General features: G+C 41.9%; 1 protein-coding gene across 2 annotated transcripts in view; it reads left to right on the forward strand.

The window, feature by feature from the left end:
* The window catches only part of EPHB1 (EPH receptor B1), a 289,639-nt gene that overhangs the window by 249,002 nt on the left and 15,410 nt on the right, over window positions 1-25,227 (forward strand). The window contains exons 14-16 of one of the 2 annotated variants that reach the window (XR_012715343.1): window positions 450-643; window positions 1,556-1,711; window positions 3,503-4,601. Coding sequence is in view for 1 of the 2 variants with exons in the window: in XM_075269057.1 (XP_075125158.1) it covers window positions 450-643; window positions 1,556-1,711; window positions 3,503-3,611 (459 nt within the window). In the remaining variant the exon portion in view is untranslated. Of the gene's footprint in view, window positions 1-449; window positions 644-1,555; window positions 1,712-3,502; window positions 4,664-25,227 lie in introns of those variants that run through there. The other variant, XM_075269057.1, reaches the window with a different exon arrangement.

The following is a 25,227-nucleotide window of genomic DNA, read 5'->3' on the forward strand; positions in this document are numbered from 1 at the left end:
GATATCCAACATAAATTGAAATGAAGGAAATTTAAAGGAGTTGTCCAGGAATTTTTATTGATGGCCTATACTTAGCATAGACCATAGATATTTGATTTTGGAGGACTGACCGCGGATAATTTTGTAGCCATTTCCGACACCCATACTATAAAGTGCATAGACTCAGAGCAGATGGCTCCATGCCGTGTATGGTGGCCAGGCGATGTAACTGCAGCCCATTGTAGTCAGTGAACTAGTGTCCAGGGACCAGAACGATCTGCTGTTGGCTCTGTGCAGTGTATAGTACAACATGGTATTTCTAGACCTAGGTGATATAAGCAAGATCTGGTTTTATTATATTTCTTGGATTAGTCATTGGTTCTCCTGTTGTTTTCTGACCATTTATTTAAATGTTATGGGTTTTTGGACGGTAAAAGTCGCTTCCTCATCACTTCTCCCTCCCTGTACAGGTCATCAATGCCATTGAACAGGATTATCGCCTGCCTCCCCCCATGGACTGTCCAGCTGCCCTACACCAGCTCATGCTTGACTGCTGGCAGAAGGATCGGAACAGCCGGCCACGCTTTGGGGAGATTGTCAATACTCTGGACAAGATGATCCGGAACCCCGCCAGCCTCAAGACAGTGGCCACCATTCCTGCTGTGTGAGTCTGGCCGTAGGAACAATCTACACTGTGACATGGCAAGGGATTCTGATGAAGCATTTTGTTTATAATGAGGGCTGGAAGGGCATGTTTTATGCGTGTGCTATTGTCATGTTATAGATGGCAGGGGCTTAGCTAAGGGCATGCCAACCAACACGTTACAGCTCCAGTTTTCATTGATCGTGTTCTCTTGATTCATTGATTTCAAGGCTTGTAATAGAAAGCTTGACTATCGCTGGGGTAATTCAAACTATACACCAACTCTTATGCTGTCTGCAAAATACACATTTATGGTTGAACGTCTGGTCTATTACACTATAAATTCATAAAGATTTAAAGGAAACCTGTCACTTGGATTATGCAGTGTTGGCAGCATGTTATGGAGCAGGAGCAACTGAGGAGATTGATATATATTTGATATACCTTGTCATTTATTGATCTTAACTTTAGTTCATTCTGAGTTTCGGAGTCCAGTGGGCGGTGCTAACCAGTGAATGACAGCTATCTCGGTATACACACTCAGGCCAAGTGAGACTTGTCATTGGACTTCTAAGTCCAGAAAAAGTTGATGTTTAGGCCAATAAAAGACTACAAAGGCAATAAAACACAAAACTATATGCAGTGAAAATTCTTTGAGAGGACTACAAAAAAATTGTTTTAAAGAGTGGGGTTCTATGGACGATGGTCTTTTCCAAGAAGATGGTTAAATATATGGTTTAACGGAAAATTTGTCACAGAATATTGGGTCTGGTTATGGGGTTGGCTTTCTCTCTTTTCGAGATGTTTCACCATCAGTCTTCTCAGTTCTTCTGCATACTATAGTCCGAGCAGCGCTCTTTTTCCAATGTGATGGGTCCCCCCTTTATGTTACATGTTTGATAGCTTTATGGTCATGGTGCTGTCTTTCTATAGGCCTTCCCAGCCGCTGCTCGACCGCTCCATCCCAGACTTCACAGCCTTTACCTCAGTAGACGACTGGTTGAGCGCTATCAAAATGGGACAATATAGAGACAACTTCCTGAGCTCTGGTTTCACCTCTCTGCAGCTTGTTGCCCAGATGACCCCAGAGTAAGTATGTGTAGGGTTAAGATAAGGGCTGACATTTTTAATCTTCAATACATAAAAACTTTTTTGATACATAATAAGGCTATATGTAGAGGAAGCCTATGGAGACATGGCATGAAGATACAAATATTTTGTCTTGGTAGTGTAGGTATTCTTTATAGATGACTAGGGTTGAGTGATTGGGATCAGAAAAGATTGGATCCCGATCGACGATCGAGTAAATTTCACGATCGCGATCAGGTTCTGATCCCGCGTAAAAAAGATCAGGAACGGAATTCCAATCCCAATCGCTCAACTGACTTACCTGCATAGAACCGCTGCTGCTCCCCGGAGCTCCAGGCTGTTTTTCTCTCCTCTCTCTCTTCGCACGCCGGCAGAGCGCAGTGCTCTCCCCGCCTCCCTAGGCTAGTGTTACTGCTGGGAGTAGGCGGAGCTTTTTGTGGCTTAGGAGAGTGTGGGCGGGTACAGGGAGGGGAGACGTGAGTGATGCACTCACGTCTCCCCGCCCTGTGCCCGCCCACACTCTCCTAAGCCGCAACAAGCCCCGCCTTCTCCCAGCATCAGTCACTCTAGCCTGGGAGGCGGGGGTGCATACAGCGAAGAGAGAAAGGAGAGGAGAAAACAACGGCCTGGAGCTCTGGGTAGTGGTGTACACATCGGGAGAGGAGGCAGAAGCAGTTCTGTGCAGGTAAGTGGGGGGGAACTAAGTAGCTGGCGGATTTTTTAATCACTACACAGCGTAGAGGCTTCAATTTTCAGACTCCATGCTGTGTAGCGAAGAGGATCGTTTTTAAAATCCGATCTTTGATCATTAAAAAAAATCCCATTGACTTACATTAGGATCGGAATTGGGATTGGGTTTGAATGAAAAATGATCGGAAATCGGATTTTAAAATCGATCCTGAAATCTCAGGATCGGCTCAACCCTATAGATGACTTATTTCTCTAGGAGTGTCCACAAAAACATGTCATATTGGTTTTCACCATCATCAAAGAGAGAGATTCTTTACTGCTTTAGACTATGGGACTTACACAGCGTTGTAATGGTCGATTCTTTGCAAAAGTTTACCCAAGTAGAGACTTGGACGACTTTCTTGGAAATAATATCACAAGTTATTGGTACTAAAATTATGGAGATGAGACAATCCAGAGATTTATTTTTACTGCCATATTTGGCCCGATGGAATTATTGACCCTAATGAGAGGCATTTGGCATCTGTCCCATAGGGTTTTTTTTTTTTTTACTTTTTTTGGATCAACATGGTAAGAATAGGGATGAGCAAATTGGTTCATGACAAGTTGTTTTTTTTATGAATTTTGCAAAAATTTTAAGTTTAGTCAAACCTGAAATTTATGAGGTTTGCCACCCACAAACCACTATTATTATGTTCTGAGGTCTGAAGAGACCCCAGAGTATAAGTAGAGGGCCAGAAGGGGTGAGTAAAAATAACAAACAGATTTACTTGATGCTTTTAAACTTCATTGTGGGGTCTGGTGGTCCCTCAAAATCCTCTCCAGGCCCCAGAATGATATCAGGCGCTCCAGGTGACTACTGAGGCCTGTTATTGGGCCTCCGTGGTCATGTGAGGTGCACCAGTGTCATAATGCCAAATAAGCAACATGATCACTGAGGCCTACAAATATTTAGCAAGGTAGCAAGGGTGGTCCAACACTAAATAGGTTGATCAATGGACCTGTGTCTTTTTTCAACCGTATCAATTACGTAGCTGTACATAATCCAATACATTGTTTATTGAGGTTGTCTCACTATTTTATTATTTTTCTGTTTTTCAGAGACCTCCTGAGGATAGGAATAACACTAGCTGGACACCAGAAAAAAATCCTGAACTGTATTCAGTCCATGAGGGTCCAAATGAGCCAGTCTCCCACCTCTATAGCATGAGACTCTGGGCTGGGTATGGGAGTCCTTGAGGGTGGGGGAGGGAAAGAGAAGTGGTTGGAGATAGGAAGCATTTGGGCAGTGGGGGAAGACAAATTTTGCAATTCAGAAGGTAATACTTCAATGTCGATGGTGGACTGTCCATCAGCACTGTAAGACCAATGCTCAAATTGTCTCATTAAAGAAGATATTGAAAGGCAGGTAACACATCAGTCCATAGTTGCAGAAGACTGGTATGTAATATCCATGGAACCTTGTTTAGGCCAAATCTTAACTGTGAACATCGAAGGTACTGGTCATGCGGAAATAAAGGTGCTTTATTTTATCATATTAACAATTGCAACAAGACTGAGGATGCCACATTGAGCCTGCTTCACCCATGAATGGATGCCCCACATCTCCTCACATTGACACTGCTGCTGCATCAGGGAGGGAGGCCGTCGGCACACTTCCATCTTCTCTTTTTATTGTTTTGATTGTCTTCATATTGAAGATGAGGTCGTATGGAAGAACTAACATTTTTTTTTTCTTCTTTTGCTTGCATTTTTTTGGCAAAAAAAAAAAAAGAAAAAACTTTAGAAAAAAAAAAATAATACGATTCAGGAAGTAAAAACCTGACAATGCGTCTACCTTTGTGTCCTATATGTCGAAGAATTGAATACATAAAAATACAGAATACGGAGCTGCGGATTCAATGTTTGTATATAGAGAGGAAAAAAAACGAAGAAAGCTGGAAACATTGAGGACTTTGTTGAGTTCTCCTTTTTATGGATCAGGATAATAGCGGACTTTGTCTGGGAAGCTTAGTGCAGCAAAGAGCCAGCTACAGATGGGGACAATGAGGACATCTGCAGTGGTTGGTGCACCATGGATTTTGGAGTAACATGGCACAAATGTCACTGGGCTCATGTGATTTTTACCCTAAGACAGTCTTATTGTCTGTGTGGAAATATTTAACGCTGAACATGGCAGCGACATCTTCTAGTTTAAGAGGTCAGTACTGGGCTTTGTTGTATGTTCTGTTGTACAGTATTAAAATTGATTTATCAACTCAACATCTAGTCTGAGTAGCTATTATACCGGGTGCACAATGTTGGCCTTGTTGAGTACACTTACCAGACCACTTTACTTATTGACTTTTGTCTACCCTTGAAAAATTCCCTCGTGGAGTTATCATCGAGCATTGATTTCAGAAGTGTTAAAAATTTTTCTCATCTACCGTAGTGAACATCTCGATGAAGGAGAAGTCCTTCATGGCAATATCTAGGACATTCCAGGTGTAAATTTTTGGAATATCGTAGCTTCTGCACTTGCTGTGATCTTGGATATATATCATTATTATAATTGTTCATACTATTATTAAAAAAAATTAATGGAATTAGGATCGGTAATCGTATTAGGCACTTCATGTATTTCTCATGAAAGAGTAAGTATGAGTATTTAAAAATAAGGTGATGGAGATCGGTGTGGGTCTCTGTGGGCAGCTCCTAGCGATACTGGATACTGGGTTCACACCACAGTCTATGTTTTCAGGTTTCTGTCTTCTACCGGCAAAAGACGGAAACCTGAAAGACCATGTACAGCCGTGAGCGCCGGTGAGCATTTTGTGTTCTCCGTGGTGAAACCGTTTTTTTTTTAAACCAGACAAAAAGTCCTGCATGTCCGACTTTGTGTCCGGTTAAAAAAAAAAACGGTTTTGCCGCAGAGAGCAGAAAACACTCACCGGCGCTCATAGTCGGACACTTTCCAAACCCATTCATTTGAATGGGTTTAAAAAATGCCTGCAGGTTTCCGTCTCCTGTCCAGTTTCGGGCAGGAAACGGAAACCTGCGTAATGGAGACCCGGGGCGCAGATGTGAACGAGCCCTAAGTTAATTTTGGAATCTAAGCCACATGTTACTCTCACAGGACACACATTAGAGGAAATGCAGCTTTTTTGTTGCAGATTTTATTACCTTTTTTGAGCCAAAGCCGGGAGTGGATTGATCAGAAGATAGAAGTATAAGAACTAGAGATGAGCGAACACTAAAATGTTTGGGGTTCGAAATCCGATTCGAACAGCCGCACACTGTTCGACTGTTTGAACAGGTTTCGAACCCCATTATAGTCTATTGGGGGAAATACTCATTTCAGGGGTAGGCAACATTTGATCAAATTCTACTTACCAGGTCCATGAGTGAGGGTCGGGCTGGATTCTTCTCCCTGCGCAGCGTCCCCGCGTCCTCTTCCGGCCTTGAATTCACTCTGCTAGGCATCGGCATCGACATGCGCAGTCGGCTCTGCCCAGGCCCGATGCCTGGCAGAGTGAATTCAGAGCCGGAAGAGGACTCGGGGACGCTGCGCAGGGAGAAGACTTCTAAAGGTAAGAGAAAAACCAGCGTTGATTGGCAATGTATAGCATTCTGCCAATCAACGCTGGTTCTGCATCGAATCTTAACTTCGAACAGCTTGTAGTGTTCGATTGAGTACGAGTATTTCGAATACTGTAGTATTCGATCAAACACCTACTCGATCGAGTACTACTCGCTCATCTCTAATAAGAACGTCTTATATATTTCCCATTCTTTTTGTAGCCATTCTTGGTTTTGGCTAAAAAAAACCCCCCAAAACAATATATGCAACAGAGAAAGCTACGTTTCTGCAATGTGGGGCCTCCGTCTTAAGATGTTTTACAGCAATTATGAAAAATTATTTTTTTTTTACCCTAAAGAGCTGTTAAGGCAGAAAATGTAGACACTTTCGGAACATTAAATCTGCAGTGTGAGAACCCTGATGGAATTGCTATATATTCATCGACCTGTCTAGTCTTAGTGTCACAACATATGTGTTAATTATTATAATTACTCACGCCATATAAATAGACTAGTATGCTTCCAGCAGATGAATAAATGTATTATCTCTACGAATCGGAATATTATAAAAATATGTCGCTAATATAAACACAAAAGCGAATGCATCCTGCAGTGATATTATGGGTGCTTCATCCCTGGGGTACATTCACATCAACATCAGCGACTCCGTAAGGCTATAGTCACATGACCATTTTTTGTTTTTACCCACCCCAGTGGCCTGTTTTCATTGGCCATCACCAGGCACAAATCCATTTTGAGGACTGCTAAAGATCGATCCATTGACTTCAGTGTGGACCACGTGGCCGTTAAAATAGAAAAAATTTAGAACGTCATATGCTGTACTTATTTGATCAGGCAAAATGGCAGATGGACCCAATTATAGTCAGTGGGGTCCATAGGGCATTGTTTTGGTCTGTCATACGACTGTGGCGTCGAATAGTGGAGTTGGAGTTAATTTTGAGTAGAGTTGAAGTCAGAAAAAAGTTTCCAATTATGACTTCAAAATAAAATAATTAATAATTTGTAATTATAATATACAATAATTGATGTTGTACAGTTAATTTGATGTATAGTTTGTAACATAGTTACTGTCATAGGACTTCAATCACTAGGTTTTATTCTGAATTAAGAGCTTTGCCGCTTCTGACCATGGCTGTCAGAGTCATAGCAGAAGTCCGGAATATGACACGGAGGCTGGCTCAGGGCTCGTTCACATCTGCGTTCTTCTTTCCTTATTGCAGGTTTCCGTTTCCTGCATAAAACAGATGCAGGAGACGGAAGCCTGCAGGAGACTTTCTCACCCATTCATTTGAATGGGTGAGAAAGCTGTCCGACCGTGCGCGGCAGTGAGCGTTTTGCGCTCTCCGCCGCGAAACCGGGTTTTATAATCCGGACACAGAGTCGGACATGCACTACTCTGTGTCCGGATAAAAAAATCCGGTTTCGCGGCGGAGAGCCTAAAACGCTCACCGACGCGCACGGCCGGACCCGATCTATGGTTTCCGTCTTCTGCCATGCAGAAGACGGAAACCATAGTACGGACACATTGAACGCAGGTGTGAACCCAGCGTCAGATTCCGGACCGAAAAATGGTTAGCCGCACTTGGATCCGGGTGCACTGCATTCCGCTCCGGATTAGGTCCAAGTGAATGGGCCTAGTTGGGAGGGAGGTGCTGCGAGGCGGACATCCGCGGCTGAATTGGACTGAAGAAAGTCACTGTTTTTTTCCACGACAGGGAACAAATCGCTCACGGAAAAAGGAAATGACTGGCGTTTTCTGGTCATGATTTTGACGCGGACTCCGCATCAGAATCCTGACCAAAAAACCCCATCTGAACTCAGCCTCAGAGTTGGGCTGAGATAAAATAAAGGAGTCAGTGGTGTGGCCTACCTACTCCACAGACCTGGAGTGACAATGTGAACATGGCCTTATTGTTTGCCTAGTTCTGAGATATGACCAGTTGAGGTTCAACGATTCTGTCCCAGGTCCTCATTCCCTACAATCTATACCTTCTTTCCATTCTTTTTGCCAATTAACATACCCATAAAGCTTTGCAGGAATAAAGGCACCAATATAGCCCAGGATCCCAATGCTCAATGACAAGGCTCATCCTCACTCTCCGTTCTCTATTCCTCCTTGTATAATTCCTCATCTCCATCTTGAAAATCCCATCATTTATTTCCAAATGTGATCTCTCCAAGGGCCATAACCAGCCGTGTGTGTATGTGTGCTATGTCTGGATGGTAAAGCGCTGCCATATATATTGATACTATTAAAGAATAATGGAATGACCCCCCCATTCTCTAGAATTCCAATCCCATCTACTACTCTTTTTTATGACTTTTTTATGAGATTAGATTGGTTTAGTCCATCTTGTGATTGCTTGAGGTTTCCTTATTGTATGTTGTGCACTGTGATTAGAAAGCAGACCGGCTCCAATTAAGAGAATAGCAGGGCGTACCGAGCAACGCAACGCTGCATTATCAGAATATAAATAAGGTGACACTTGCTATCTTTCAGTACTTACTAATCGGGCCTCTCTCTCTTCTCCCGCGTTGCATTTCTGCATCTCCTCTTTATTATTCGTCCCCGCTTTTTATGCCGATAATTCTGTCTCTTTCATTGTCGCTATCAAGTACAAGATGCTTTTCAATTGTCACTTTCATCACGGCATTTCTATAGCAACAGTAAAATCCCAGCTTAGTATTCTGTTTTATTTATTTTATTATTTCTTTTTTTTTGTTGTTGTCGTGTACTGGATTTGCTCGGAGACTTCTGACAGCTCATACTTCAAATTCCCAGCCTTGGCAAACAAAGGTAAAGCATGCGGGGCAGGTAAACGGCGAGCTAGAGATTACCAAACACGGGTTACAAAAGAGCGTTCGGAGAACTTTTTCTCCTTCGTGTTGCCTTTTTGTAGACATGGACATTGGAATTAGTTTGGACTGTATATTTGTTATGTAATATAATATAAACCAAAATTATTCATCTCAAACTGTTGTGCGATTTTGAGCAAAAATGGTTCCGCTGAAAAAGTAGATGCAATATTTAATTTTTTTTACAGTTTTTGTTTTTTAATATTATGCTTCATCTTTTTTTATATTAAACCATATTAAGAAAGATTTGGTGACCAAATCCATCAATAGGACCAAGGAATGTACCGTCCATTAGAAGATCTTGGTTGTTTCTTTTAGTCACAAGTATTTAATATTTACTGCATTAAAGGAGTTATGTAGGGAGAATCTACCAATCCATTCCAATGAATCTACCAATTCATACCAATGAATGTACCAAGGCTACCGATGCATTTCCTTCATTGGATAAGCTGGCTTACTAATATGTATTCAGGTTCGCCAGCGCACCAATGATTAGAATTTCAGAAATCCTTGCTACACCAGCTCTATGTGACATCACTGATAACGCTCTACTCCTGCTGCGGTAACGTAGAGTAGAGTAGAGTCCGTCATATGACCAAAAGTCAGAGCAGCAGCAAAGGAGGCAGAGAAGAGACTTCTGGCTCCTCCTACTGTGCTCTGCAAATTGAATCTTCAGGGATATGGGAACGTCTGTGTATAATAGTAGATAGGCTTATCCGGTACAGAGAATACACTGGTAACCAATATTTTTCCCTGCTTAACATATTTAAGGAAGATTCCTGAATTTTTAATCTTTCTCCCATGTCTTACGATTTAATGGTGGGAAGACATTTCTACCACTGTTGGAAAGAACTCTGTGACCTCTAAAAATTGATTGGATATTCGGAAAACCAATATTATTTTTAGTTAAGGGGTTGACCATGGACTGTTCCTATTATTGCAACTACTATCTGTTACCTTCCCTAAGTACATTCAACTACTACAGTTGGGGAACTTACGCATCCTGGTGTTTTTGGAAACACCTTTTCCCCAACACTGTAGGGGATTGTAGGGTTATAGGTTGGACTTGATGGACTCATGTCTTTATCCAACCTCATCTACTATGTAACTATGTAAATTATCCACTTGTACTCCGAGCAGCTCTGGAAATGTCTGGTAGATGCAAGTCAGTGGACGCTTCCCTCCTAAGTCCTTGTGACTCTGAATAACACTTTAAAGTAAGTTGTGACCCCCACAACAGAAGAAAGTGAGCACCTTTAACATCTGTTGCTCGCCACTATGCAATTTTCCGGTTCCGCACAAGGTGTGCGGCTTTCTTGTTTTTTCTCCTTCCTAGTCTGCACTACAACTGCATTACAGAGTACATTACAGTGACAAACATTATATGTAGATTTGTAGAAAAACAATTTGAACATCTTATGCAGATGAGGCAGATGGTGCACAAGGGGCGGGACTTCAACCCTGGGAGCACTGCTTTTGCTGCTTAGGTAGAATGGGTGATGTCATAGTAGTAGAGGGTGATACAGGCAGGGGAAGGTGGTAGAGGACTGAGCAGCAGGGCTCCCAGGGCTGGAGGCCCGCCCCCAGTGCACCAACCATCTCAGTTGCATAACACTTCAAAGATATTTTTCTCCAAATCTACAAAATGACAAACATAAGAAAGATAATTCTATAATATGGTATTGATAGTAGCTAGGCTGGGAAAAGGTGATAGACCTCCTTTAATAGAGCTAAGCTGTAATACCGGTCTATGGGCAACAATGGTAATGTGTCTGTACAAAAAAAAATACAGACTCTTTTTTTCTAATCCCATTTAAGCTCTATAAGGCTGAGGACCCACATTAAGGAGACACAGTTTTTTTTTTTTTTTGTTTGTTTTTTTGGTGCATATTTTGCTGCGGTGTTTTGATCCAAAGCCGAGAATAGCTATGAAAAGAATGGAAAATATATAGGAAATTCATATACCTCTACCTTCTGCTCAATCCACTACTAACTTTAGCTCAAAAAACTGCAGCAAAATCAGCAACAAAAAAAAGCTGCATTTACGCAATGTGGGGCCTTTGCCTAAAAAGGACTGTTACGACCTCTACCAGTTCCAACTCCTTACATCCTTCAATAGCTGTTGCTCCATTGATTTGGGCTATATTGTAGTTTTATTCTCTAGCCCCACCATTCCTGAGCAACCAGGGCTGTTAGTTTCAGAATCCAGTATGCTCACTAGACTGTGTAATATCAGGTATGCGGTCCCATATTGTTTGCTTCAATCAAGGACTGCCCACTTGACAATAGAGTGTCTAATTAGCATATTACAACTGTTTGGCCGACTGGGGCGTCCCTTACTTGTAAAGGTTTGCCCAAATGAACACTGCGCTAGACCCGACTGGTGCAAGTGGTACACATAACAACACGTGGTGTTGGTACGTGTCTTCAATAAAGATTCAGAACTTGCACCAGTCTGCTCTAGCGCAGTGTTCATTTGGGCAAACCATTACGGGACATCCAGCCAGCCAAACAGTTGTGTTTTCCTTTCTTCCCCAACTTGGGGTTGATGTGACAACTGTTGCTGTTAACAAACCCGACTAGGGTTCATCTCCCTAATCGAAGACCCCGCCAACGATCCATTACGAACCACTACATTGATCTGCTCAGTGCATACATCATTTTAACTTCACTTTAATTAGCACATTAGGTGTTGAAATGAACTGCAGTAATTTCTCAGGAACTGTGTAGGCAAGAGAAAAAACTTTGAAAAAAATTGGTACAAATGGTTGGAGTTGGTGGATCTGGGGATAAGTCTTCTGTACGACAGCAGATTGTGCATGTAAAAAAAAATTGTCAATATCCTAATATTGAAAGGACTGTGCTTGTATAGATGTCTTACCAAACAATGATGGTAAAGGGAAATGTTCGTTGTTGTACCGTGTTAGCCAGTGGGTTGGAAATATAAAAAAACACGAAAACTTGGTAATCTTCAGTAGTTGATACCTTTTTAATGGCTAACTCATAATGATGACAAATGGCTAACGTTTCGAAGCGCAAGGCTCCTTTGTCAAAGCAAATTTAAAAACATTTTTGAAGGATGCATATATATATATATATATATATATATATATATATATATATATATACACAGAGCAGGCACAAAGGGTGTTAGATTTCAGGAGGAGGGGGGGGTTGTTAGTAGTTGGTGAGACAATGTAAGCAATTGGTGGAGACATTTGCTAGAGACAATGTGGTAATTGGTGGAGACAATATAAACACTTACAGGTCCTTGTCAGATCACACACTACTGTAAAAAGACATGAACCCCTGTGATGCATTAATCCCACACTCTAGTGTCCGAAACAATGTCATGAATTTATATTCATGTATGCGTCTTTCTCTCTTAGATCTGAAATTCCCTCTCAAAATCAGAATTTTCATGTCATTGGTAATGTTGTGGTCCCCCCTGCAAAAATGTTTTGACACGGGAAGGTCAGATCTTTGTTCTTTAATAGTATGGCGATGTGAGTTCATGCGCAGTCTAAGTTGCTGTCCGGTCTCTCCAACATACAGATTATCAGTGGAGCATTTGGTACACATAATTAAATACACTACATTGGATGTGCTGCAGGTGAAGGTACCTGGAATGTTATATTCCTTGTTCGAGTTTGGTATCTCTATCCTGTCAGTGGTCAGTATGTGGGGGCAGGTTTTGCACCTCTTATTCCCACATGGAAATGTTCCTGCGTTGGTTGGGGATGTTAGTGAGCTACTGACCATCATATTCCTAAGGTTTGGTGGCTGTCTATAGCACAGGAGAGGGGGGTCCGGAAATATGGATGTTAGACGGTTGTCTTTTTGTAGTAGTGGATGTAGTTTGCGTGTGATTCCTCTCAGCGTCTCCAGGTGGGGGTTATAAGTGACAACCAGGGGCACTCGGTTGTTCTCCTGTTTGGTATTGTATCTTAATAACTCCGATCTTGGTATCCTGGTGGCTCTGGTGATTTGGTTATCAATCGTTCTTGGATGGTAACCCTGCTTCAAGAATGTGTCTCTGAGGACTCCGAGGTGTTCTTCTCTATCTGCAGGGTTAGAGCATATGCGATGGTATCTGATGGCCTGGCTGTACACAATAGAGTTCTTTATGTGTTTCGGATGAAAGCTGTCCCATCCTAGGTAGGTTGGTCGGTCAATCGGCTTCCGATACAGTGATGTCTCAATTTTGTTGTCCTGTATCTTGATGACTGTGTCTAGGAAGTTTATTTCCGAGAAGGAGTGATTGAGCGTCAGGTTGATGGTGGGATGGAATTGGTTGAATAGTTCATGGAAGGTTTTCAGCTGTTGTTCAGACCCAGTCCAAATGATTAGGATATCGTCAATGAATCGGTAGTAGGCCAGGGGCCTAATGGTGCAGGTGGAGAGGAAGTCACTCTCAAGCTTGGCCATGAAGAGATTAGCGTACTGTGGCGCCATTTTGCTCCCCATTGCGGTGCCAGTCTGCTGTAGATAGATACAGTCACCAAAAGAAAAGTAATTGTGGGTGAGGATGAATTTCGTGAGTTTCACCACTGATTCAGCGCTCATACCTCGCTTTTCCATGAAAAACTGGCAGGCGTTTACACCATCCTGGTGTGGGATGTTGGAGTACAGGGATTCTACATCCATGGTGGCCAGGATGGTTCCATCTGGAAGGGGACCTATAGTGGATAGCTTATTTAATAGGTCTGTGGTGTCCTGAAGGTAGCTGGCTGTATCCTTCACTAGGGGTTTCAGAGTGCGCTCCACCCATCCAGAGATCTGTTCAGTGAGTGTCCCCACACATGAGATGATCGGTCTCCCTGGGTTCCCAGGTTTGTGTAGTTTAGGGAGCATATAAAAAGTTCCCATTCTTGGGCTTGTTGGTATGAGGCTGCTTAGGCCTTTGGCTCCATCAGTTAGGCCCGAGATAACTTTTTTCAGTTTTTTAGAGTACTCCACTGTGGGGTCTGAATCTAATTTAGAGTAGTAGTGCGTGTCATTCAGCTGTCTGTGTGCCTCCTGTATGTAGTCTGATGTGTTCATCATGACTATAGCGCCACCCTTGTCCGCTGGTTTAATGATGATGTCGTTATTATTTCTCAGAGATTTTATAGCCCTTCTTTCCTGGGCAGTGATGTTAGACGGCAGGGCTTTATTTGTATCCAGTATAGTTGATTTGACCATGTGTCTAAAACAGTCTATATAATTATCCAGAACAAAATTTCGTCCAGTTGGAGGTGTCCAATCAGATGTCTCCTTCTTAGTTAAGCTGTGAACCTCTGAAGGGGTGGGTTGGGTCTCCTCTGTGTCATCTGTGTCATGAAAATATTCTCTCAGGCGCAGCCTCCTGAAAAAATCCTCCATGTCACTGCACAGTTCAATTTTGTCCATGGTATGATGGTATGAGAATCGCTTGTGGCCTCTCGCTGTGCAGGGAACAGCAGAATGCCATTCTAGTTAAATGGGCTTTACTGAGCTATAAGTTACATCAGGTAGCCAAGAGCGTCTGCATGGAGAGAATATATATGACCAAACTAGCAGTGCAGACCCCTCTAGTGAGGAATGGCCGGAGCGTCTACAGTATCATCCACTGATCAAAGAGTGATGGCATATCTCAGCTACATGTCATCACTTTCTATGACAATAAAACCCCCTGAGAGAAGCCTGTCACATGGAGAATGTAGTGCGATGTACAGGCAGCATGTTATATTGAGCTGGAGGAGCGGAGCCGATTGATATATAAAATTATCGGAAATATTCTGTATATCTTATTTAATAACTTATAGTATATATTTGTTGTCACTAGATGGTCATTTACTTATGGAGATGTCAAAATATAACCAGCCCTCTAGGTATGGCCATGCCTACAGAGATAGCTGTTAGTCGCGGATAGGACCATCCCCTAACAAGATGTCGGATTCCATGCATAGGAAAAGTAAACATATAAATGAAAAAATGACACGTTCTACTGAATCTTTTCCCACAAACCTAAATATCAGTCTGTTCAGTTCCTCCTGCTCTATAACATGCTGCCAGCAGATTGTACAGCATTTTTCATGTGACAGTTCCCCTTTAAGGACCAAGATTGCAGAATATGGAGAAAACTCAATCTTCAAAAGTGGTACAAAATTCCAAAATGAGGCATGGTTATGGGTCACTATACACAAAAACTTTCAGTCAATTTCTCTTCTTTAACTGTGCAAGATGTGAATATTTTGGGTTTCCCTTCGAGGAGTCCGCTTGGGAACCCCCACGGAAACCTTTACGCATAGAAAAGTGGTTTCCTGCGAAAACACGCGGACCCCATAGACTATAATGGGGTCCGTGTGTTTTCCGCACAAAACATGTGGAGAGAAAAGTCTTGCGAGCTACAATTTTCTCTCCACATATTTTGCGTGGAAAACGAACGGAAACCCGAGCGCAGGCCTGAAAAAAGAGCTCATCTACATGTCTGTGAGCAGCATGTGATCAAGACAGGTTTTCTACTTCCTCGGTAACGTCAAAATATTTAGCATATTGCAGAGTGAACATGGATCTATTACAGTCAGGGTGATGATGTCATTGCACTTTGTGACATCATCAGGTCCCGTATTCATAAGGCTTCATATAAAACATTTTTCATTTATAAATTGAATTAAATTTAATTTAATTTTATCCAATTTCTTTTCATTATAAGGCCTCCAGGAGCCAGAGTACACAAAGATGTCAGCAAATTGTTGTTTACATAGCAAGCAATCTAAGATTACTATTATTGCTGAATTCTCCATTATTCATACAATGCTAATAAGCAGTATTGTATTGGGAGAAAATAGTATTTTCTTTGAAAACATTAATCTAAGATGTGAGAGCTATTCATCTGATTTAGGGATTATGAAATCTTTGTACTTGGCGTACGAGACCAACAATGTGGTAGAATTGATATCACAAACCAGACCTGGGTGTCTTAAAGGGGTATTCCAGCCAAATAGATTTCTCACTAGGGTTGAGCGATCGGGATTGGAAATGATCGGATTCCAATCGGTGATCGAGTAAATTTCACAATCGCAATAGGAATTCCGATCCCGATCTTTTCCAGCAGGATCGAGGTTGGAGGTTATCTCAAGATCGGCTCAACCCTAAAAGTGACTTTTCCCGTAGAAGAACCATTGACTAGGGTTGAGCGATTGGGATCGGAAAAGATTGCATTCCGATCGGCAATTGAGCAAATTTCACGATCGGGATTGGCTGGAAAATTATCAGAAATCAGATTTTAAAATCGATCCTGAAATCTGAAGATCGGCTCAACCCTATTTCTCATCTATCCATTGGATAAGAGATCATTGATAGATTGTTTAGGTCCAACTCTTAGGATCCTTAGTTTTCGTAACATGAACGTGAACGTTGTGGTCAAGCATGCTGATGGCTCCATGAAAACTCTGTGTGACTAGCGGAAACAGTTAATTTTAATTCCATGGTCCTAAAATCTGCTTGAAATAGCAGCTATACTTTGTATAAATGTCACTACTGAAGATCTGATCCCTGGAGCCTTAGAGAGATTGTTAAAGGGAGTCTATCACCTCCCCGAACCACATTCAACTGTCACCACCACATTGCAGAGCACATTACAATGACCTTTGTCACATATGTCTCTTGTAGATTTTGAGAAAAATACCTTTGTTGTGACATGCAAATGAGACTGCACTCATATATAGTAGATGAGGTTGGATAAAGACATTAGTCCATCAAGTCCAACCTATAACCCTACAATCCCCTACAGTGTTGATCCAGAAGAAGGCAAAAAACCCCATGAGGCTCATGCCAATTGCCCTATTTCAGGGGAAAAAATTCCTTCCCAACTCCAAATCTGGCAGTCAGTATAAAAACCCTGGATTGTGTCCTTAAAATCTAGAGTCCGCTGGACATGTCTTCAGCTCCCTGACCACTGCCCTCGCCTTTATACTCCTCCTCTCACCTTCTAGCTCCACCCCATGCAATGGGAACTGATCCTCCTACTACTATGACATCTTGGATATGTTTGGAGGAAGTGATAGACTTCTCTTTAAAGGGGTTTTCTCATCAACGTAACCATATTTAAATGTATAGACAATTAAAAGTTAAACATTTTTGCAAATACTTATAATTAAAAATTTTACAGAGATTTCATCTAACCATCTTTGTGGTGACAATCTTTTGTCTTGATCGTTTTCTATGACCATGACTGCAGGAACTTTCTATTGACTTGTCTGAAACTTAGCCTTGACTATTATGAACAGGTTATCAGGCAAGGACACTACTTACATGAAAACCATAACCCAGGCACAATAAGGACATTATGGTCAGATTTTTTGATCATAGAAAATTCCTGCATTCATGGTCGTATCCATTGCTGACTGATCAAGACAATAGACTACTAGGATGGTTAGAGAAAATCTTTAAAACTCTGAAAAATTTTGTTTATATGTGCGAAAATGTCTACAAATATAAATATTATATTCATGGAAAACCCTTTAATATTGTTTTTTAGATCCTGATATGCAAGCATGAAAGTTGTGATAAGGTTACAAATATGACTATGAAATGCGTGGTCAAAGTTAGCGTAGCCATACCCTAAATCTCAGATGTATAATGGAACACAAGCTGTTGTAGTAATTGTGCACAGACCACAACACGGTTCATGGACGCCCTATGCGGGGCCGACACCCAGGACTAGGACTGAATAGGTGCCACCTGGTAATATGGCCGTGACCGTTCCCATTTCCTCCCAGTCTCCGATGCCAATTTCCTTAGAACAGAAAGAGCTCACTTCTCCATTGATATATGTTGAGGATTTCTCTTATTCTTAAGTACATCTGAGATGGTTTATTGAGGAAATCCTGGGCAGGCGCAGAGGAGATTTTAATTTTTAAATGCAGCTGACGGAAAGACTGTAAAAAGGCAGTGAACACAGCGGGAGTCCAGCCTTTAAATAACAGGCAGCCGGGATCATTATTTGTACCAAGTCACAGGAAAACATTACACAACTTGCAGCCAGTTCTTAGTGAGGGATGTAGAATGGCTTATTATTAAAGCTTGTGTTTAGGTCACTGTGTAGCCATCATTTATACTGTGCTCAGAGCAGCACCGCTGTCATTAGGACCTGCTCGCTAAAAAGCCATGAAAAGTAATGAAGGAAACTCTGCTTGGATAATGAAGTTGATGATTCATTGCATTTTCATGTGGTAATGTTTACTGATATCTTATCAAATAGTATCTAAGCATAGAATTATACAGTCCAGGCTAAAACAACCTCAAATTTGCTTAAACACCATATTAGGATGCCTTGAAAATCTGCAATTTACCATCTCCTACTAGGTGGTCATATATATATATATATATATATATATATATATATATATATATATTAGTTAGCATTTTACTTTGGGGTGACTTTTCGCAAAACCATGTTGTTTGGAACCTGATACAACAATAATCACTGTAAGCCCTGGGCAACTAGAATCCCAAAGCACTGAGGCAAAAACAGTCCTGAGTGTGCTACGCTCTCCTAACTGAGTGAAACCAAGCCCCTGGGTTCTTCACCGGAGTTCCTGATGGTAGAGTTGGACTTGGTGAAAGTCTGGGGCCTAAATCCGCAGCCGCCCAGAGAGCGCCGTACACCGAGCAAACCCCAAGTAGGAGGACCCGGATAAACCCAGACACTTATCTCAGTAGATGAAGTTCAGGAGAGCAGGTCAGCTCAAAGGAACAGACGTACAGGGCAGGTAGGCAATCCAGGGGAGACAAAGCTGGGTCCAAAGGAAACCAAGATGTAGTTAAGCAAGCCGAGTTGGTGCACAGGAGGTCACGTAGTAGCAGAAGTGAGAGGCAGAAGTGTAGTCAGGAGTGCCGGGTCATACACAGGAAGTTTGCGGAGTAGCCAAAGCAGTATCCTGATAAAGAAGGTCAGGAGGAAGCCAGAGGTCATGTACAGGAGGTCAGGTAGGTGCCAAATCTATATCCAGTTAAGGGAGGTCAGAAGGAAGCCAAAGGTCATGCACAGGAGGTCAGGCAGGTGCCAAATCTGTAGATCACGAAGGAGAAGTCTGTAAAGCAAGCCGGGTCATACACATGCAGAGTAAATAGGAGAAGCAGGGACAGGAGACAGGCAGGGAGAACACAAGGGAACTGATGCCACAGAAAAACGAATAACCAGCCTTCCTGACCCCGGAAGTGCTGGTTCCAGCACTGGCGGAAAATCGGAACCTCCACGGGACAGTGGAGGCCCCAGCTCGTCCTAACACATGTTGTATTGAGAAAAGGTCATATGTGTCTAAACATTGCAACCAGAAGCAAGAGCATAACTCAGACATACAAACAATAGAACAACATAGTTCTGGCCAAACAGACAGAAGGACATTAGACCAAACATAATGCCATATCAGACACAAATACAGCCAAACTAGAGCATTATTTATTTGACAGACAGAAGGACAGCACGTGTCCAAACAGCAGGTCATGTAGCAGTAAACTGCAAACAGAGCAGAGCTTTGCTTAGCATACAAACCGCTAAATGTTTGTGTACACAGGGATATATAGCAGAGACAGAAGCAATGCTCAGACAACAGATAGTTAGAGAAGCAGGTCTTTATACACACAGAAAGGCAATGTTTGGCAGAAGGAATCTTACAGGTGAGCCTATTAATCCTCAGAAACAGGAGTGCACACAGAGGTAACCACTTGGTTAGGTCTGTTAGGAAAGTAATATGGCAGCAACTGCCGGGATCCACAGAATTCAACACCCCCCAAATAAATTACATTCTGCATAATAAATATAGCTTAATGGTGAACATAATACTAGAGGTAGATACATAATGTTTGTACCACATTCTGCTTACATCTTTAACAGGCCTCATAAAGGTGTAAGATTTTGTAAAAAAAAAACCCCAGCCATGTTAGAGTAAAAATTAAATCAACAAATAAACGCCAGTTAAAAAAAAACAGAAATGTATTATCCTTGTCAGTTTGGACAGACACACGTACCCAATAGAGATCAATGGATCAATTTTAACAGATGTGAAATGCATTGGTGTCTGAATTACGTCCATTAAAAATGGATTAGTGATTTGGGTCAAAAATGAAAGACCGATGAGATTCATATTTTAATGGTCCCGTAAAAATGGATGCAAACCCTATGACACTCAGCCTTGACAAACAGACAGATGGACATGGAATGGAGGCAAATCACATGCACAATGGCCATTAAAAGCAGAACGATTCGCCCATTTTTAGGGCCGAGAGAAGGACACGGTCGTGTGAAAATAGCCCAAGGATTGACCTATATTAAAAGAGGTTTTTCTGCAGCACTAAAGACAAACTATGAGTAATAATAATAGATCGGTAAGCCTATTGTATACAGCTTTGTATTCCTTGTATGCAATTGGTGACGTGATGGAAGGTCAAAGAATACACATCACAATAGACTAAGAAAAGCCAAAGCGGAGCCCAAAATAATAAAAAAAAACCTCTTTCACTTAAATCATCCCTATCCTATTTCTATGACATCCCATAGTTACTTGTTACATGATTAAACAGAAAAGATCACAAGAGCCACGTCACATAAGCCATACTATAGTCTTGTCAATGTTACTAGAGCCATACGAGCCAGGAGAATGACGTAGTCATAGAAAAACCTTTTATAGCTGCGCATAGATGTATTTTCTCATGGACTGTTTTTTATGGCTCTGTCCTCATTCTCAAGGATGTATTCATCGTGATCTTTTGGTGTGCATCTACATAATGAAAGTGGACTAGATGTAATCTCCGTGTCCAGGGCAGAAGTAAAATTTGGGTCAGGGGTGCAGTAATAATAAGCATAGTGGTGTCATTCATCACATACACATCTACTTGAGCAGCCTCCACAATGATGAATTGATGCTTTGAAGGGGCTGAAGAGCCGTCTGCACAGAGACCACTTTTGTCGAGTGTTCATTACAGATGGCTTGTTTGACCACTTCTTGTCTGTCACACAGCAACTCCATCATGTGCTGGTAAACAAGCAGTCAATCTTGCCCTGCAGAATCTCTGTACACATCTGAGGATAACTAGAAGAAGTGATGCAAGACCGCGACTACCACAGCTTATGGCTATATAACACATGGGTTTTGAGGAGCTCATTATTATAGAGAGGCGTTTGACACCCTTATTATCCCGCATGCCGATGTACCAAACCTCAACTGATCAACAGGTTGGTTAAGGATAACAATTTGTCGTGAAACCGATACAACTCATCGCAACGTGCTAGGAAAAGCTGTAATTCACACTTCCCCACCGGGTGGTCTCACATAGACATATATAGTATAGTTAGAACATCACTAAGCAAACACGTTGCCTTAAGTTTTCATACACATATCTGGACATGTCCAGCCAAGAAGTAAGAGAAGACACATCTGTATATTACTTCCTTTACTAATCCTAGGCATTAACCTTTCAAACATTTAAGACCCTAGGTCCTACAATCTATGCCCATGGTGAAGATGAACAAACTGGTTTGAAGCAAACCGAGTTTGAACCAAATTTTTGAAACGTTTCCGATTCAACCCAAAACATTGGGTGTTCATTACCCGTGAACCACCATTATAGTCTGGGGTCTCTTCAGACCAAAGGAGCTGCAGAAACGTAATAAATAGTTATACTCACTGTCCCTCACTTCAACTGGGCATCCTCCTGGCATCTTGTGCTTCCTTAGGGTCAATCATAGGACTAAGCAGTCTCCTTGGGTGCATGACATCACCAAGGAGACCAAAATAGGAATCTGAAGGAGCTCCAGACACTGTGAGGAGAGGGATGGTGAGTATAACTGCTTGATATTTTTCCACACCTCCCCTGGGCCTTCATTTATTATACTTTAGAGTCTGAAGAAACCCCAAAGTATAACAAAACCACTTCTGGTTCAGAACGAAACAGGCGGACAAACCTTGCAAATATTTTTGGTTTTCACCCATCTCTAACCAGTGCGCCCCACCTACCATTGACATTTATCCATGTTATTATTTGGTAGAAGGTCTTTTGGACACCTCAAGTACAAAGGTAAGAAAAGGACCGGAATACGGAAAGGATCACCGCGCTCAGTAGATGAATAAAAAGTGCTTTATTTTGATAGAAGAAACACAACGCGTTTCGGGCATCTGTGCCCTTTCTCAAGTGTATATACTTAGCTCTCGTCGGACTGGATGCTTCCAGTCCGACGAGAGCTAAGTATATACACTTGAGAAAGGGCACAGATGCCCAAAACGCGTTGTGTTTCTTCTATCAAAATAAAGCACTTTTTATTCATCTACTGAGCGCGGTGATCCTTTCCGTATTCCGGTCCTTTTCTTATATTCGACTGACACCAAGGGTGGCACAGGATCCTGCAGTCTCATTGCCCTGGGCGGAACCCCCCTCATTAAGTGGTTCAAAAGCCTATAAAAGCGGTTGTGTTCACAACCATCCAAGGTGAGAAGTTATCTTACCAGTTCTTTTCAAATTACTATACAGTACTTCACTATATGCAGCTCGGTGCTGCTTTCTGTTTTTGTCTCATATATATCAAGTACAAAGGTGTAACTGTTGGGGCTAAAAAAGGTGATCTTTTTAGCTATTATTAGAGATGAGCGAACACTAAAATGTCCGAGGTTCGAAATCCGATTCGAACAGCCGCACACTGTTCGACTGTTCGAACGGATTTCGAACCCCTTTATAGTCTATGGGGGGAAATGCTCGTTTCAGGGGTAGGCAACATTCGATAAAATTATACTTACCAAGTCCACGAGTGACGGTCGGGCTGGATTCTCCTTGAAGTCTTCTCCCGGCGTAGCACCCCCGCGGCATCTTCCGGCTGGAATTCACTCTGCCTAGGCATCAGGGCCTAGGCAGAGCCAACTGCGCATGCGCAGTCTGCTCTGCCTAGGCCGGATGCCTAGGCAGAGTGAATTCCAGCCGGAAGACGCCGCGGGGATGCTGCACGGAGAAGACTTCTAAAGGTAAGAGAAGAACCAGCATTGATTGGCTGACTGTATAACATTCTGCCAATCAACGCTGGTTCTGCATCGAACCTTAAACTTCGAACAGCTAGTAGTGTTCGATCGAGTACGAGTATTTCAAATACCGTAGTATTCGATTGAACACCTACTCGATCGAACACTACTCGCTCATCTCTAGCTATTATATATTCATTCAACTTAACCTTAAACCTTTTTTGCCTTCGATGGATATACATACAATAGCTTTACTTTGACACTAAATTTACTAGGGAAATGTGTTTTTTACAAGTGCATTAAAGGGAAAGTCCACCTATACAACATGTCTTGTGTATACAGACCTATGAGAGCCCATGCTTACAGACTACAAACAAACCCTGTGTGTACTTTGATCCTGTAGTCTACACATTTGAGCTCATCATCATCTCTGTTACATGCAGTGCATTGTTATATTACTAAGGGTACCTTTTACTGAGGATGTCACTTTAGCTGAACGTATTTTACCTGCTTCATATCCTGCTGGGACTTCCTGCTGAGAGTAAGGGAGAGATCTGCTTAATTTGGTGTCTGGACACAGAGCAGTTGAATAGGCTGCTTAAATACCAATTGAATAAAGTGGAAAAAATGTAATTTTTGGTTACGTATAGATTATTTCTGTAGAGGGAACAGCTTATATGATTATATACCCTTAATGAAAGTTTGTGATATTTAGCTTTTTGGCAACATATGGTTGTCCCGACACGTATAACATGCTTTATTCCGCATTAGAGTCTAAACCCCGTGTGCTCAGCGTCTCTGCAAATTCCCATATTTCTTTACCTTTCTGAGCTCCAATTATTTTTACCCTCCTAATCCTCCCCTCTGGCGGGAGTGGAGTTAAACAGTGTGTTTGTTAATCCTGTTCAGAGAATTCATGGCAGCTTTAACTGAATTATGGTTGCCCATCTACCGCCTGGAGGCTACTAACCTTTGGATTCAACTGGGAAAATGACATGAAGATGGAAGGGAGCCGGAGTTTTATCTCCACCTCCTGCGTTAATCACATTTGTTTAACATCAGTGCTGGGAAGTAAAAAATCTAAAGTTTTACATTGAAATCTTTTGATGTCAAATATAATTTCAGTTCGGCTTCGGTATCTGTCAATACACCGAGGTTCTCTGAATGTGGCTTTTATATGCAATCCCCAAACATTGAATTCCCCGTTCTCTTCACTCTAAAAAAAAAATCTAAAATTGAATGTACTTTTTTCCGCAGCTTGATGCATAGATTACCTTTAGCCGGAGATTCGGATCTCTCATCTTCCAGACAGTAACCAGTAAACTGATTAAATTCCACAAGACATGTATACATATTATTATCTACGTGGAAGTGTTTTTCAAAAGTAATTGCCTTGGAAATATGGAACGCGGCATAAATCTTTCGCTCACTCCTGGAAAGATAATCTTGTGGAGATAAATCCTTAGCTCGAGAAATGATGAGCTTTTGAAGAGAGCTGCACTTAATTCATAATAAAAGGGAAACTAATTTAGGAGGAGATTAATCTTTTATTGCCTGGCAAATTAGATATATAAGGACTTCATATGTCTTTTTTTTTAAGGTGAATAGTTATTAAAACTTGCTAAAAATACCTCTTGGGAAACAGACGTTGCATTATCGGCTTTGCTGTGTTGAAGGTCAAACCACCTTTTAACTGAGCAAAACATGATTTATAACACAATCGTTGCGCTTTTTTAGCCAAAGTAGTTGCTCGGCCTCTTGGAGTTGTTATAGATCTATACATCTCATATGTATTAATCTATTCAATCCATCCAACCCGGTTATAAATTGGTCCTGACCCTATTAGCTGGGAGAGCTATTCCACCAGGTCCTCATAGATTGCATTTACAGACTCAGCATTACTTGCTCATTAATGTCTCATGTATTCTGGTTACTAGTTAATTTATTTCTATGTACTCCCATAATTCCATGCACTCCCGAACTGATCTTTCTGGGAGGGGTATATAGCTTTGCTCATCCTGTGCTTAATGGTTAAAAATTATATTCTTGGTACCTACAAAGGCCCAAAAAAACTCTCTGCCAAATAGTATCTAGGGGTGTAACTTGAGCGGGTGAAGTCACATCGGTGCCCAGGAGTCTTAAGGGTCCCTAAGCACTGGCATCAACATTGAGATTGCAGCTTCCAATGGGCCCATAAGCCAAGGAGATCCCCAGGTTATCCTAACCACACTAAGGTTGATTAAACTCCTTAGCACTAGAGATGAGCGAGTACTATTTGAAACGGCAGTTTCGAATAGCACGCACCCATAGGAATGAATGGACGCAGCCAGCATGCAGGGGGTTAAACGGCAGGATGCCGGCCCCGGCTATGTGCCGGCTGTGTCCATTCATTCCTATGGGAGTGTGCTATTCGAAACTGCT

This window comes from Leptodactylus fuscus, chromosome 3 (assembly GCF_031893055.1).
Source record: "Leptodactylus fuscus isolate aLepFus1 chromosome 3, aLepFus1.hap2, whole genome shotgun sequence".
Lineage (NCBI taxonomy): Eukaryota > Metazoa > Chordata > Amphibia > Anura > Leptodactylidae > Leptodactylus > Leptodactylus fuscus.